This window comes from Artemia franciscana, chromosome 18 (assembly GCF_032884065.1).
Source record: "Artemia franciscana chromosome 18, ASM3288406v1, whole genome shotgun sequence".
NCBI classification, from domain to species: Eukaryota; Metazoa; Arthropoda; class Branchiopoda; order Anostraca; family Artemiidae; genus Artemia; species Artemia franciscana.
Genome location: NC_088880.1, coordinates 11,645,255 through 11,660,403, shown reverse-complemented (window position 1 = coordinate 11,660,403; position 15,149 = coordinate 11,645,255). Strand labels below are relative to the sequence as shown.

Below are 15,149 nucleotides of genomic sequence, written 5' to 3'. Positions count from 1 at the left end.
ATGTAGACATAAGCCTATGTGAGACATTTTGAACTTTGGTTATGCAGTAGAGAGTAGAGGTAATTTACCTTATGAAAAATACATAGGACTAACAAAAAAACAAAGAAAAAACAACATCCTTTGAGTTTGTTCCATGCTCTTTCTTATATTTAATTTACAAATTTAGATTTTTGCTGAAACCTAACATTTCTGCCTCCACAACTCCAGGCCTAGCTGATTTTTAAAATCCTGTGGGTAGGCAATGTTTCATGCATGATTAGATGCTTTCCATCTAAAGACCATCTTTAGGTTATTAAAGATGGTTTTAACTGATAGATAACAGCCTCAGGGAAAGAAAATAAAATGCAAGAGGGCCTAATCTAGCACAGGCCCCCTAGCCTTATTGAAAATTAGTTTATGTTCTGAACTAGCCTACTCTTAAGATTTTATAACTTTTTGCTTAATCTTTACTTTTATTGGCAATATAGAACAGGCCCATGGGTATATCCAGATCCATTTGGGAAATGTGGGGTGAATTGTTGCAAACACAATCTTAAACACTACAAGGGGCATGAAATTCAAACTCTAAAGGTGTTATTCAATTTCTTTTGTAGTTTTTTCTTTAAAAGAGCTTATGGTGGTGCTAGATTTTGTTCACTACTTAGCTATATAAAATAAAAGCACACCAATCAATGCACCTTTTTATGTTCCATCCAAATATACTAATCACCTCCTTTGCAAATTTTATTGTTGGATAAGACTTGATTTTATGGTAAAATTCTAGTTAATTGACTTCTTTCTATCTCAGAAAGGGGTTAGGTTAGGAAAATGAAACTTTCAAGGGATGAATCTACAGACTAATGTATCCCAGGAAAATATTTTGAAGCAACTACCTCCACTCCTTCTCCCTCTAGAGGGCCCTAACCTTTGATGACCTTTAAAAATATGTGTGTTATAAAAGTGAATCCTTGCAAAATAGATCTTCTGCTTAATTGAAGTACTACAAAATTGTTTTCAGCTTCATAACTTTGCTCAATTCCATTTTATAAGGTTTTAAAGATATGCAAATACATTTCCTAAATTTAAAAAAAAACATTGATATGGCTCAAAATTCTACTCAAATAACAGGAATTGCATTTCCAGAACTAAAGGCAGAGAAAAAGCAACTAGTAACTGAAAATTAAGGTAAAATTTTGTTTTGTCAAAATTTCAATAGGTATAGTAGACCTGCCATGTAGGCAAATTTCAGGGCCCTCTAGAGGGAGAAGGAGTGGAGGTGGGTACTTTAAAATACCTTCCTGGGACATACTTTAGCCTGTAGACCCATCCCTGATAGTTTCATTTTCCTAACCTAAACCCTTTCCGAGATAGCAAGAAGTCAATTGACTAGAATTTTACCAAAGTTGTACTACCCCATTTATATATAGAAAAAACATTATAATAACAATAAAAACATTATAAAATAATAATGAAAACATTATGATTAATGGAAATAAACTCCATATTATAAAGTAAAAATATCATTGTTTTAGTTTTTTTTTTAGTTTTGTATATATCTTAAATCTTTAAACACTACCTTAAATTACACTTGACAATAATAATGACAAGTCCTTTGAACACTGCTCAATTATGGCAATGACCCAACTTGGTAGGTGCATCCAATACTGTGAGCCAAGTTTACCTGTACAAGTCTTTGTCAACTGCAGACTGGAAGGCTTCAACACTGGGAATTACATTCTGGATAAGGGGGCTCCATAAGCTGACTATACAATTAGAAAAGAATTTGCTGCACAGCCTTGTGTTATCGTGTGTTTGGTAAAGCTTCAAGGGGTGGCCTCTAGTACTTGGTGAACTGACTATCTGGGACAGGTTAGGGATCAGACTCTGGTCATGTACCAACTTTTACATCATTAATACAAATCTTTCTCTACATGTATATGCAAGAGATGGTAACTTGAGCTTATGTAATTGGATAGGACAAGGAAAATGTATTTAGCTACATGTTGCTGTAGTGGTTCCAGAATTGATGCCCTTATTGACTAGAGTAGAAATAAACATCACAAATTAGAATTTTGGTCTGTTCAGGCCCTTTAAGAGGCTGGTGATCACAGCTGCAGAATGATCTTTGTATTAAACCAAGAGTCTGGTTAGCTCTGGCTACTATAGACTGAGCATGAAAATTAAACTTAGCCTTTCATCAACCAAGACTCCCAGATCTGTTTCACTATGACTACATATAAGTGGCTGCTTTGAACCATTTCTGGATCTTATAAGATACTGGTACACCTTACCTTAATCACCTTAATCCATCTGAGAGCTTTAAGGTCTTCCAGACCTGTAGTGCTCTCGAGTTGATGACTGCTTTAGTATTTGTGTTGGATTGAATGAAGTCTATTTATTCAAAACCCAAGCACCTATAAAAAAATAACAACAGTAAGCTGCATCTTCCTACTTCTTTTGAAGATAGTGCTTGCGAGGTCACATGTCAGGTCGCGTTGGAGGCTTTACAACATGTCTGCTTCTGGTGCGTCGTGGTGTGAGGTTGGTGGTCACTGGCCGCGAGTATATGGTGCCCCTGACATGTGATGTGTCTACCGTGATAGGCCCTACTGAGGTAGACTTTGCTGACATAAGTTCCACCAGGGACGATCTGGGGTCTGTCAAAGGGGGTGGTAGAGCTGGGGTTTTCTCACTTTTGCTGGTGATGTTTTCTGTTATCTGCTCACTTTCAATGTGGGGTGTTTGGGGATCATTGGCACTGTGGCTGGCCATGCCAGTAATGTAAGGGTGGCAGTGTGGGGTTGGTTGTCTGGATATGTAAATCCTGTTCCTTCTTAGTCTTGAGCCATCAGTTGTTTTGACAATGTAAGACTGCAGGTTGCTATGGCGTGTGGTTATCTTTCCCTTGGTCCATGTGTCATTCAGTTTTGTTTGACGAAAACAGTGTCTCCCACCTCAAGTTCAGGAAGGGGCTTTGCAGATTTGTCATGATGGGATTTCTGGCGTCTCTGCATGACGTTTTACTATGGAGGAAGTCCGACTTGGTGATGACCTTTGGTTTCAGGAGTTGGTACGTAGAGGGCAGGGAGGATCTACGCTGTTGACTCTGTAGTAGCTGTGCGGGTGAGGCAAAGTTATCTACCAGACTGTTATGGTACTCTAGGAGAGCTATGTATGGGTTGTTACCGCTATTGTTTGATTTTGACAGGATTCTTTTACATGTTTGCATGGATTTCTCAACGAGTCCATTTGCCTTGGGTTATATTGGGTTTGAGGTCTTGAGTTCAATTCCCCAAGTTTGAGCAAATTTGTTGAATTTGCGCAAGAAAAGTTGAGCACCATTGTTGGATGTCATCTGCTGTGGTATCCTGAAGCGTGCGAAGTGAGTCTTGAGTTTGCAAATGATTGTTGCTGATGCTCTGAAGTCAATCGAATTCGAAATAACGGCTGTAGTAGTCAACCGTGATAAGGAATTGGGCTTTTTCCCATTTGAATAAGTCTACTGCTACATGTTGCCATGGTAGTGATGGTATTTATGTGTTGATGAGTGGTTCTCTCTGGTTTTTCAGGGCATGGCAGGCACATATTTCGCATTGTCTGATGAAGGATTCGATGTCGGCGTTTATGCCTGGGCAGTATACCAGCATCCTTGTGCATTGCTTTGTTTTTTTCAATGCCGAGATATGCTGCGTGTAGCTGGATAAGAGTTTCTCGTCTGAGGACCTGGGGTATGATGATTCTCTGGTCTTTGAAAACTATTCCATTGACTTCTGCCAGCTCACTTCTTATGTTCCAGAATGCTGATGCTTCAACGGGACATGTTTTTCAAGTCAATGGCCAACATACTGTATGACAGACTGAAGAGTGCTGAGTTGTTTATCATGTTCGATCAGTTGATGGATTTTCCTGAGTTTGCTGTCGCTTATGGGCAGTGTCTTCATTACTGAGTGAACATAAGCTTTGATGTCTCTCTGCATCTGGAAGTTGGTGTCTGGGAGGTGTAGTTGCGAGAGCGCGTCAGCTACGGGTATGTTGGAACCTGGGCTGTAGATGACTTCCAAGTCATATGGCAGAGTTTGGATCATCATTCTCTGCAGCCGTGTTGGCGCTTGGTGTAGAGGTTTTGACAGGATGGTTTCCAGTGGTCTAGGATCGGTGGTGACTGTTACCTTCCACCTGTAGATTTAATGATGGAAATGTTTCAATCTGTACGCAATTGCATACATTTCTTTTTCGAGTTGCGAGTAGTTTTGTTCAGTCTTGCTGAGAACTCTAGATGCATAGCCACAAATGTTTCCATTGGTTGAGATCTCTGCCCCTAGTCCGTGCTTTGATGCGTCGACTTTCAAGTCAACTGTGCGGCTGCTGTGGTCAAAGAAGGCTAGATTGTCAGTAATTAACCGCTTGATGGCGCTGAAGCATTCTTTGTGATGTGGTTTCCAGTCGAACTGTACTTCTTGTATGAGGTCTTGTAGGGTCTTGTTTATGGATGAGAGACTGGGGATGTATCAGGATAGGAAGTTGAGCATGCCCAGAAGGGTTTGGAGTTCTTTCTTGGTTGTTGGACTTTGCATTTTTTCGATGGCGTTGAGTTTTTTGGGGTCTGGTTTGATTCCTTCTTTGCTGATGATGTGACCGAAGTACTTTACTTGTTCCATTCCGAATGTACATTTTTCCCGATTGAATCTCACTCCTTTCTCCCTAGCGCGTTTAAGGACTGCACGGAGCCTATTGTCATGCTCTTCTTGACTTTTTCCGTATACGAGGATGTCATCAATGAGGATGCGGATGCCTTCCAACCCTTCTGGTATCTCGTCCATTTGACGCTGGAATTCATCCTGTGCTAACACAAGACCGAATGGGTATCTTTTCCATCTGTATCTTCCAAAGATGGTGCTAAACGTTGTGTAGAATGATGACCGTTTGGTTAGCAGCACTAGTCCAACCGGACGTCAAGCTTACTTATGGTTGATATGCCGTGTAAGTCCTCTGTTGCGTCTTCAAACGTGGGGATTGGGTAATGAAGTCGTCGGATTGCTTTGTTTAGATCCACGGGGTTTATACAATGGCGGACCCTCTCGTCCTTCTTTTCGACCATGACCATGGCGTTTACCCAGTCAGTTGGCTCGCTGACTTTTCCAATTATGTTTAGGGCTTCTAGTCTGTCCAGCTTGTCCTTAAGTTTCTGTTTCATTGCTAAAGGTACTTTTCTCACAGGGTAAACCGTAGGGACAGCATTTTCTTTTAGGTTGATCTCGCATTTGTTTTCCAGGTTTCCAATTCCTTCAAAAGTGTCCTCGTACTCATATACCAATTTGGAGTAAGCACTAGTCGTCTCGTCTTCTTTTTGGATGTTTAATATCAGCTTGATCAGCTCCAGATCTTTGCAGGTTTTTAGACCCACGATTGGAGTTGTGTTGGACCTGACAATGTAGAATGCATGTGACTGTGTCTTTCAATCTTTATATTGGCAGGTCAGGTGACTGATTCCTGCATAGGGGATAGCTGATCCACAGTAGCTTGTCAGTTTGTGGCTGCCTTTTATCAGGCCGGGATTATTGGCAATTTATTGTATTACTGGAATGGTAGCACCTTCATCTGTGCTCCTGTGTTGATTTTGAATTTTATACACATTTGCCCCTCAATGGATAATTTGGCAAATGCTTCATCTTCTTTAGTGTTGTTCTGTATTGTGTACAGGAACACTTCGTCAGTGTCATCTGCTGTTTCAGATATTGCTTCACCGTCCTCCACAGTATGTACAGCTTTCTTTTCTGCACTTCTGCAAACCTTTGCAAAGTGGTTTGGCTTCCTGCATTTTGAGCAAGTCTTCCCTTTTGCTGGCAAATATAATTCTGTGAGTATGTTGCCCCGCAGAAGTAGCATTCTGGTTTCTTGGACTTGGGGTGCGGCCGACTTTTGGCAATGGAATCGATTTCCTGCTTGATATCTCTGCCTTCAAAGGTTTTCAGCAGTGCTTGGGTTGTTTCGAATGCTCTACAAATGGTTACTGTTTGGTTCAGGGATAGGGTGTCTCCTACCGATAGGAGTTTCTCACGTATTTTGGGATTGGCCACTCCACCCACTATCCTGTCTCTTAGCATTTCGATCTTTGTCCGCGTAATCGCATGGTTTCACTAGGATTTTCAAATCGGTAATGTATTTGTCTATGCTCTCCTGCTTTTGGTCATGCTTTTGGAAGATGTATCATGAAAAGACTTGATTTTTCTTTGGGGCTGCATATTCTCTGAATTTTGTGAAGTGTGTATCAACGTCTTCTTTTTCAGCCTCAGTTAGGTCAAATGTGCTGAAGATTTCTCTCCCTTGTTTGCCTGCCCAGATGAGAAGATATGCACATCGCTGTTTTGCTGTCTGTCCGGCAAGTGGTCCAATGAACATTAACTTAGCATTGTTTTCAAACTTCGTCCATTCGGATTCTAGATTATCTGAGCTCCAGTTGATTCTAGGCGTTTCTGCATCCATCCCACTTCTGACACCATGTAGTATTTGCGTCGGATTGAATGAAGTCTATTTATTCAAAACCCAAGCACCTATAAAAGATAACAATAAGCTGGGGGTAAATAAACAATGCACACACTAAGCAATTTGTAAGCAAGCATTACTGCAACTGCCAGTCAAACTTCCACTGCTTCTTCTCCTACTCTTTGTCAAGTTGGTTTTTGAAGGACTGGATGAAGGGAGCACTGACAGTTGAATCCAATGGTTTATGACTCTTCTTGAAAAGAACGTTTGGCGAGTTTTTGATTGGGAGCTTGACTTTGGTAGCTTCTTGGAGTATCCTCTTGTGTTGTGCTGGTTTGTACTGAGATTGCCACCAAAGATTGCTGACTTTTTGTTCTCCAGCTTGTAAGTAATCATCGTGTTGCTGTACAAGCATCTGTAAACCAGAGTGTGTAGTTTCAGGTACCTGAGGCAGTCCTCATATGAGGTTGATGTATGCATTTTGTCGCTTGTCTCTGTACATTTTGATGATCCTCAAATCTTGTCAATAAGAAGGACCAGCAAGACCCATGCCAAAGTTGAGATGGGGTCTGATGAGAGCCTTATATAGTTTTATAAATATGGATGCCTGTCTGTTGTTGATAGTTCATTTTAGTAGTCCAAGACTGGAGCTTGCACAGGAAACAATATGCTGGACATGGGTCTGAAATTTAAGTTTATCATCCATGATGACACCAAGATCCCTTTCTTCTGCTCTATTCTCTAGTTGCTCTCTTGCTTTGGTGGTGGGGTTGTAGATTGTGTAGTTTGCCATTGGGTTATTGGGTCCAAGGAGTAATACACAGCACTTTCCTACATTAAATTGGAGAAGCCAGTCTTGGGTCCAAACTTGTAGTTCATCTATGTTGTGCTGGATACTCTGAGGGCATGCATTACCAAAGAGTTTGGTATCATCAGCAAACAGGTGCATGCCATTGTCAATATGGTTAAATATGTCATTGATGTAAATCAGAAAAGAGTTCAACCCAGTACAGTTTCCAGCCATTGCATGCCATTGTTAATCTAGTTAAATATGTCATTGATGTAAATCAGAAAGAGAGTTGGACCCAGTACAGTTTCCTGCAGTACTCTGCTCATTACTGAGGCCTCGTTGTAGTAGATTGGTTGACTATCTGTAGCAAATAAGCAAACTTTCTGCTTGTGATTTGTAAGGAAACACATCAGCTAGTCTACAACAGCCTGATTGATGCCAATAGCAGGTATTTTGGAGTGCAGTTGACAGTGAGGAACCTTGTCAAAAGCCTTAGCAAAGTCCAGCAGGAGCAGGTCAACTGGATGTTTCCTTGTATGATTCTAAGAGGTTTGTTTCAATTGATTTCCCTGACTGGAAGCCAACCTACTTGGGGGACAGGATTTTTTGGTTGTCAAATGCTTGAGGATTGAATCATTGACTATGCACTCAAGTATTCTGATGATAACTGAGGTCAGGCTAATCGGCCGGTAATTTTCAGGCTTGGAACACTTACCTTTCTTGAAAACCAGTGTAATGTTGGCTATTTTCCAGTCTGCTGGCAGCTCTCTAGAAGTAAGTGATGTCTGGAAAACTCTCCTAAGCAGTTCTGCTATGATAGCTGCAGTTTCTTTTAATAGCCTGGGATGTGGGTTATCTGGTCCTGGCAATGTGTTAGTATCTAATTTCTGTAAGGATCTGAGAACCTCTGTAAGCAATAGAGTGATGCTTTCCATTGGGGATTTCACAATGTCTTCAGGTGAAGAGGGTAAAAGACCATTGGGTTCAGTGGTGAAAACAGATTGCTGATTTAATGAGTTTGCAAGCTTGTTGATATTGGTTATTTCTTCACCTTCCTCAGTTACCAGTTTCCTGATGCCTTGTCTATTATGGTCTTGGCTAGAGACATATTGCCAAAATTTCTTTGGATTGGTCTTAGCTTTGTCTGCAAGTTTATATTTGAAGGTCATGTATAAATTGCATCTTAAGTTCTTAAGTTTGTTCCTGCTCTTTGAAAATTTTTCTTTGTTTTCTGGGGATGGATGCTTTGTGTACTTCTTCTGTTGTCTGTTTTTCAGTTAGTTTCCTTCTTAATATCTTTTGTCATTGTCGGTAGTGTTCATGGTTTTGGGATCAGTTGCTTGAAGTGTACCTTTCAGCTTTGTTTAGCAGTAATTCCTTGAAGCATTGCCTTTGTTGTTCTAAAGAGCCAATTAGGACATCATCCCAGGAGATGTTGCTGAGATCCATTCTAATCTTCTCATAGTCTATGAAGGTTCTTTTGATGTAGCTGTTAGTTACTTTGAGGAATGCTGTTTTTATTTCTATAGCCACGTGGTCGCGGTTCCTGATTGGGGGCATGTACTAAGTATAAAGAAGGGATTCTGGTCTTCTCAGAAATATTAGGTCTAGAAGACTTGGAAGCTGCCCGCTCATGAAACGGGTCAGTTGGCCGACAATTTGGTGGATGCAAGCATCATAGATCATATCTATGATGGGATTCACACAGAGTACAGAAAGTTATTTGCTCCAAAGTGAATCACTCTGCATTTCTGAATATTAAATTCAAGTGTCCAGGGTCTTGCCCAGTTTGAGAATGCATCTAAATTAGTTTGGAAGGCTATGACACTTTTTGGGTCATGGACATGCCTATAATTGAAGGTGCAATGTGTTGATTCTGAGAAGAAGATCAATCTGCCATCTTCCAAAACCCTTATCACCTGCTTTCTATTGGTAAGAAATTGCATTGTCCATTTGGCAACATTATCATGATTGTCCATTGTACAGAGTTTTGAATATAGTATCCTGTGACATGTTTTATCAAATGCTTTGGCTAGATCCAGTAATATCATGTCAACAGGAGTTCCCTCATCCATAAGTTGTGTGACATACTCAAATGTTTTGATGAGGTTAGTGACAACTGATCAATTAGGAGGAAATCCATGTTGATTAGGTGACAGTAGACTGTTAGTATTTAAATGAACCATAATGGCTGAATTGACCATATCCTTCAAGCAGTTTCCTAATTACTTATTTAATACTTATTTAAAAAAAGCAATCATTTGGTATTGGCAATATGACTAAATTGTTTTTTGGGTTTTGCTGATGCAGCAAATAGTTTTGGCAAATATGATTATGGTAGAGTGAATTATGTTGCATTTTCTGATTATATTTAGTCTCTTTCTATCCTAAAGGAGTTACAGCAATGTAATGCTACTGCTGATGTGTCCTTTGAATTTATTAAGCAGACCCTTAAAGAAGGTATAGATTAATATTTACTAGGAGGCAGTTTTATGAATATAAACAGATCATTCCTCAGTACATTGTACAAATTTTAAAAGAAAAAGGTAATAGGTGGCGTGAGCAAATGAAAATTAAAACCTCTGATTAATGGTTAAAATATAAAAGAGCTAGAAATAGAGTAAACAAGTTCCTTTGTCTAAACTGCCAAGAGGTTGGGTTGAATGTTATAGCATCAAAGTTGCCCAAAAAAGATTCTGGAAATCAAACAGTTCATCGTAACAAACTGTAGTAAGGAGCGACAAAATGTGGAATTTCGCATTTTTGCGAGAAGACAGATCACGGATGCGTGTTTATTTTATTATTTTGTTTTGTTTTTTTCCCCAGGGGCGATCGTATTGACTCAGTGGTTCTAGAATGTCGCGAGAGGGCTCATTCTAACGGAAGTTAAAATTTCTAGTGCCCTTTTTAAGTGACCAAAAAAACTGGAGGGTGCCTAGGCCCCCTCCCACGCTCTTTCTCTTAACTCTATTTTTAAAACAGTAAGAAACTTTAGCGTAAAGAGCAGGGCGTTGAGGACGAAAAGCCCCTTTCATATACGGAGTAATTTCTGTTCGTTTTAAGTTTAAATGTTGTTCCTTACTTTCGTTTAAAAACACTTGTTTTTTTTATTTAATATGTAAGAATGAACCAAGTTTCACAGTTTCCTGTTCAAGTTTCCTTTATAGATCCTGAAACTCTTTCACATATAGATGATAATCATGAAAACTTACAACTTTTCAATGAGGTATTTGGTTCAATCTTCACACAAATATATACAGAAACACATGCTCAATTTACTCCTCCAGATTAAACAAAAGAATTTGATGATTCAGACTTTTCAGTCGAGCAGGTTTATCAGACACTTCAAAATATTGATCCTGGAAAGGTGCTGGATATTTACCTTACCTTCATGTACCTTAATTCGCACTTCAGAGCGATAGGGTCCAACCTATTCTAGGTGGATAAATACTCTCATAAAACCTTTGTCTGTACAGAAGTATGGCTGGATCACCTAGAATTTGTTTAGATCTGTTTGTAAATTCATTGAATTTTTCCTTGTCGCTATAAGGGAGGAGAAAGCATTTAGGTGGATTGGAGACAATATTTTACCTGCTTTGCTTGTGTTTGAAATCTCCAAAATGTTTGCTTCAAAGTTCGTATCCAATGTGTCTCAGTTCACTTTTTATATATTCATGAATTTTACTACTTTTGTGGATTTTCAAGAATGTTATGTATGGTTTTTTGTCTGTTGTTTTGGAACACTCTAAACACATTACAGTCTGATGTAATATTCATTTATTGAATACTCGTTCTTTGTTGTTGTGTGTCAACTTTCTCTTTATTCAATTAACATGAAATTTCATTTAAAGTCATTTTGTGTTCTTGGTATAAAATCTCATTTTGGTTTGTCTCAATTTAGTTTTTTTTTTTTACTTTGACTCAGTGGGCTTGAAATTGATAGTGTCTTCAATTAAATATCTTATCTGTCTTCCCCACACTTGGAAATGACTTTAAAAACTAAATTAAATCAGTTAATAAAGGGGGAAAAGGTCTTGAGCTTAGACAGTTTTCTATTTTAGTGATATAAATCTGAAGACAAAGTGTTGTAAATACACTGCAGCCTAGTTTCCAAAGTATGAATTTTTCTTTCAAGTTATTTTTTTCAAGTTATTTTGCAAAGTTTTTCAAAAATTTTTTCATGAATTTTTCAAGTTATTTTCCCTTGGGGAACAGGGTGCCTCTCTTCCGTACTTGGGGTGTAGAAGGGGTGTAGAAAATATAAAAGCAAATAAAAAATATGCATTGGTTCATTTGGGCCATATATATAAGTGAAAAATTGTAAGAAGATAAATGTATTCTAAGTAGCAGCAACCAATTGCTTGTGTAAGATTAGTTAAATATTGTTAGTTCTCTTTTCACTTTTTCATTTGAAAGCAATAAGATTTGCAATGTTTTGTTCTGGGGTTGACTACCAAAATCAATCTTCTTATCATATGACTGTTTTTGTTGCAATTTGTCATTATAAAAAAAATGTAAATTAAATGGTATTGAATTTTGAAATTTGTTGTTCTATGCTTTCTGTGCTTATATCTTCCATTTTTTTAAAAGGATTTAAACTTCTTATTCTCTTTCAAAAATACAATATTAAAGTTTGTCAATGATTCAGATTATAGAGATTTTGAATTGCCTGGAGAATTCAAGAGAAGGCCACTGTGGATTTAACTGAATTGGTAAGCAATGGAAACCCAAACCCAACCGAACCTTTTTGGTATCACTGCTGTTAAGCAAGGTAAATGGCATTATGATACATTGAGCCAATTTGTTACTTGTTTGTCCTTTTTTGCTTACTAAGTTAAAGAGTTAATACAATTCCACACTTATTTTAGTATCTTGTACTTGAAAAATGGATCAAACAAACTATAAAACCGTTTTTATTTATTAAAAAGAATATACTGGACAAGTTTCTTAGACTTACTTTTTTTTTGGCGATTTACTGCCTTAGTGCAATTTGCTAGATGATACACCCTAAAATTAATGAACAAAATATCGGTTTTAATAACATCATTTTATCCCTAGATAGCTGTTACAAATTTTCGAATGGAAGTTAAAAGACTATCACCACTTCCTACAAAAAAAAAATCTATTTTAAATTTCAAACCCTCTATTCTTAGATTAACAAAAATATACAAATTTGAAGATTCGAGCTAGTTTACCAAGTTTTGTCAGGGGGATCCAAAACTTAATCTTTTGACTCGAATACAGTTTTGATTTGCTTTTAATTGACATTTGCATCCTACCTCACATAAATGAAAATCCAGGACTTTATTAATTTTCTCTGTCTTTTCTCTGTCAGACTTTCTTAATTGTTGTGCTCATAATACTCAGGAACAAAAAGATAATTTTTGGAAAATAAATGGGTAAAAATAAATACACCAGAAATTCCAATAGGAATTTACTGCTAGCAGGTCAAATTAGCATGATTTTCATTCTCGCTTCTATTATCTTGTAAAACTATTTATTATCTTTTAGGAAAATTGTCTGCACTGATTACAGTGAAAATAATGGAATGGTTTACTTTGGTATTTTTGTTTCTTACATTGCATCTGGTATTTTAAAGCGTTTAAAATATTTTTATTAATGAAAGACGAAAACACTAAATTACCAAACGATTTTTTATGAATCATTCTTAAATACTTCTAAGGAAACACTGGCCGAAATTTAACATCAACAATTTGTTTTTGATGGGAAGCGAAAGTTGCAGAAATGATTAAAAAACCATGAATCATCCAATGTAGGTCTATTTCTAGCACCTCAGCTTTAGGTGTCTTGTATTGTTTCTTTGGTTAAACCTTGTCTATCACTCCCTTCTCAAACATGTCCCTATCAAAAGTCACCCCACCCATAAGTTCCCTTCTCCATTCTTTATTCTTAAGTATCAAAGCAATATAGATACTAATTATAATCTTAATGAAGTGTATGCGCTTTATATATATATATATATATATATATATATATATATATATATATATATATATATATATATATATATATATATTGAAAGAGAAGTAAATAAACAACAACAAAAACAGACTCATCGCCCACTCCTGGCCTTTTTAGTTTAAAAAAAATTCCACAAGACAAGTTTTTCCAAGAAAATTAAAGAGCCCCAATAAGCCAAGAATGAGCAAAAATAAAGTAAAGTAATCTTCCAGGCGTCAAACTACCACAAATCACTGTCAACAAATAAATGTCAAAACGAACAAAAAGTTCGTGTTGGTTTTACGTTTGGAAGATTATTTGACTTTATTTTTGCTCATTCTTGTCTGAATCGAGATCTTTACTTTTCTTTGAATAATTTGCCTTGTGGAAAAAGTTTTTTAAATTAATTTCTCTTCGTTTTTTTATTGACATAGTCTTTTTCATGAGAAAAAATAATGTATATCTTTTCAGTTGTCTTCTATAAGAATCCATAGTATGAGTTGCTATATGTATGTTGGAGAAACTTTTTCAACACATTTTAATCCTGATAGAAACAGCATTTTTTATTTATGCTCTTTGACAACCTCAATGCACTTAATCTGTTTTTATTTATTTAAATTTTAAGAGCAGAAGTTGTAATAATAGTATCTCCAAAAGTTTCAACTTTATACCCCCAGTCCATCTTGATATATTTCTGAGGTTTCTTATTGGCAACTCTTTAACACGATGCCTTTTGATTTATTTTAAAAGCAACATGATAGTTGCTGGACCGTTGTACTAAGCTGAAGAGAATGGCTGTCTCAAAATTTTAACTGGATGCACTTGGAAAATGAACGGTCTTGAGGAAATGGCTAAATGTCTTTAATCTGTTGTTACTCTTAAAAAGGGACCAGACACTTGCGCTATAATTCGAGTGCAAGTGGAGGATTTTCCCTTTCATATATCTAGTAATATCATTTAAAAGAAAGTGAAGACATTTTAAATATATTTCGTTTTCAGTTAAGTGCAAATTATGGTCTGGTCTTGAGAAGGCATGGGGGTTGTCTGTCCTACTCACGTTAATTTTTGCTCGTTTTGAGTCTGACTCGGTTATTAGTCGTATGATTTAAATAATCAAAATACGTTTAAAATGTTTCATTTTTTTTAACTTTAGTAATTTTTAATAATTTAAAAATTATTGACACTTTAAGGAATATATATTAATATATGTATTCTAAACCGGCAATCTACAGCCATTTTTTTCCAGTAAGGTGCAAATTATGTTCTAGTCTTGAGAAGGTATGGGAGTTGTCAATGACATCATTTTCAGATCTTTCAACAACACTGAACAAAATGGCTATCTCAAAATTTTAATTAGATGTGTTTTCGGAATTGATGGGCGTGGGATGGTGGTTGTTACCCTCCAATCACTTTTGACTATTAAAAAGGGCACTGGCCCTTTCAATTTCCAATCGAATGAGCGAAGTTTCTACACAACGAATGGTAATCTCAGAATTTCTATCAGATGTATTACGGGAAAATACGAAGTTTTTAGGGGTAGAGGTTATCCATCCTCATATAACTCTTAATCCTAAAAAGGGCACTCGAACTTCTGATTACCAATTCAACAGGTCCCTTCCGAAGTTTATAAGATTACCCTTTCTTTATATACCTTATATTCCCCAGGTCATAAATTACCTTGCCCTGAGGGCTGTGGGGTGGTCGCCATTCTCTAAGACATAAAATCAGCCCTTTCAATTACGTTGAGAAAATGGCTCTTTCGACATTATGAATGGATGCATTTTGGGAAATGGTGGGCGAGGGAGGGGGTTAGTTGGCCTCCAATCACTTTCTACTAATAAAAAGGACACTGGATCTTTCAGTTTCTAATCGAATAAACTGTTTTCGAAGTTTCTACGACAGCAAACGACAATCTAAAAATTTTTATCAGATGCAT

At 37.2% G+C, this 15,149-nt stretch overlaps 2 protein-coding genes across 2 annotated transcripts in view; one reads left to right on the top strand and one right to left on the bottom strand.

Moving 5' to 3' along the window:
• The window catches only part of LOC136038612 (zinc finger protein 501-like), a 33,918-nt gene that overhangs the window by 304 nt on the left and 18,465 nt on the right, over nt 1-15,149 (top strand). Inside the window, exon 2 of the mRNA XM_065721830.1 lies at nt 11,901-12,023. Coding sequence (XP_065577902.1) covers nt 11,972-12,023 — 52 coding nt within the window. The 5' untranslated portion in view covers nt 11,901-11,971. The remainder of the gene's footprint in view (nt 1-11,900; nt 12,024-15,149) is intronic.
• LOC136038383 (uncharacterized) lies at nt 8,953-9,327 on the bottom strand. The gene has a single exon (XM_065721453.1). It carries the CDS (start codon nt 9,325-9,327, stop codon nt 8,953-8,955), a length of 375 nt encoding a protein of 124 aa, XP_065577525.1.

Bases quoted from the DNA above. Each gene is read 5' to 3' on its own strand.
- LOC136038383 (XM_065721453.1), bottom strand. From the start codon at position 9,327: ATGGATGAGGGAACTCCTGTTGACATGATATTACTGGATCTAGCCAAA.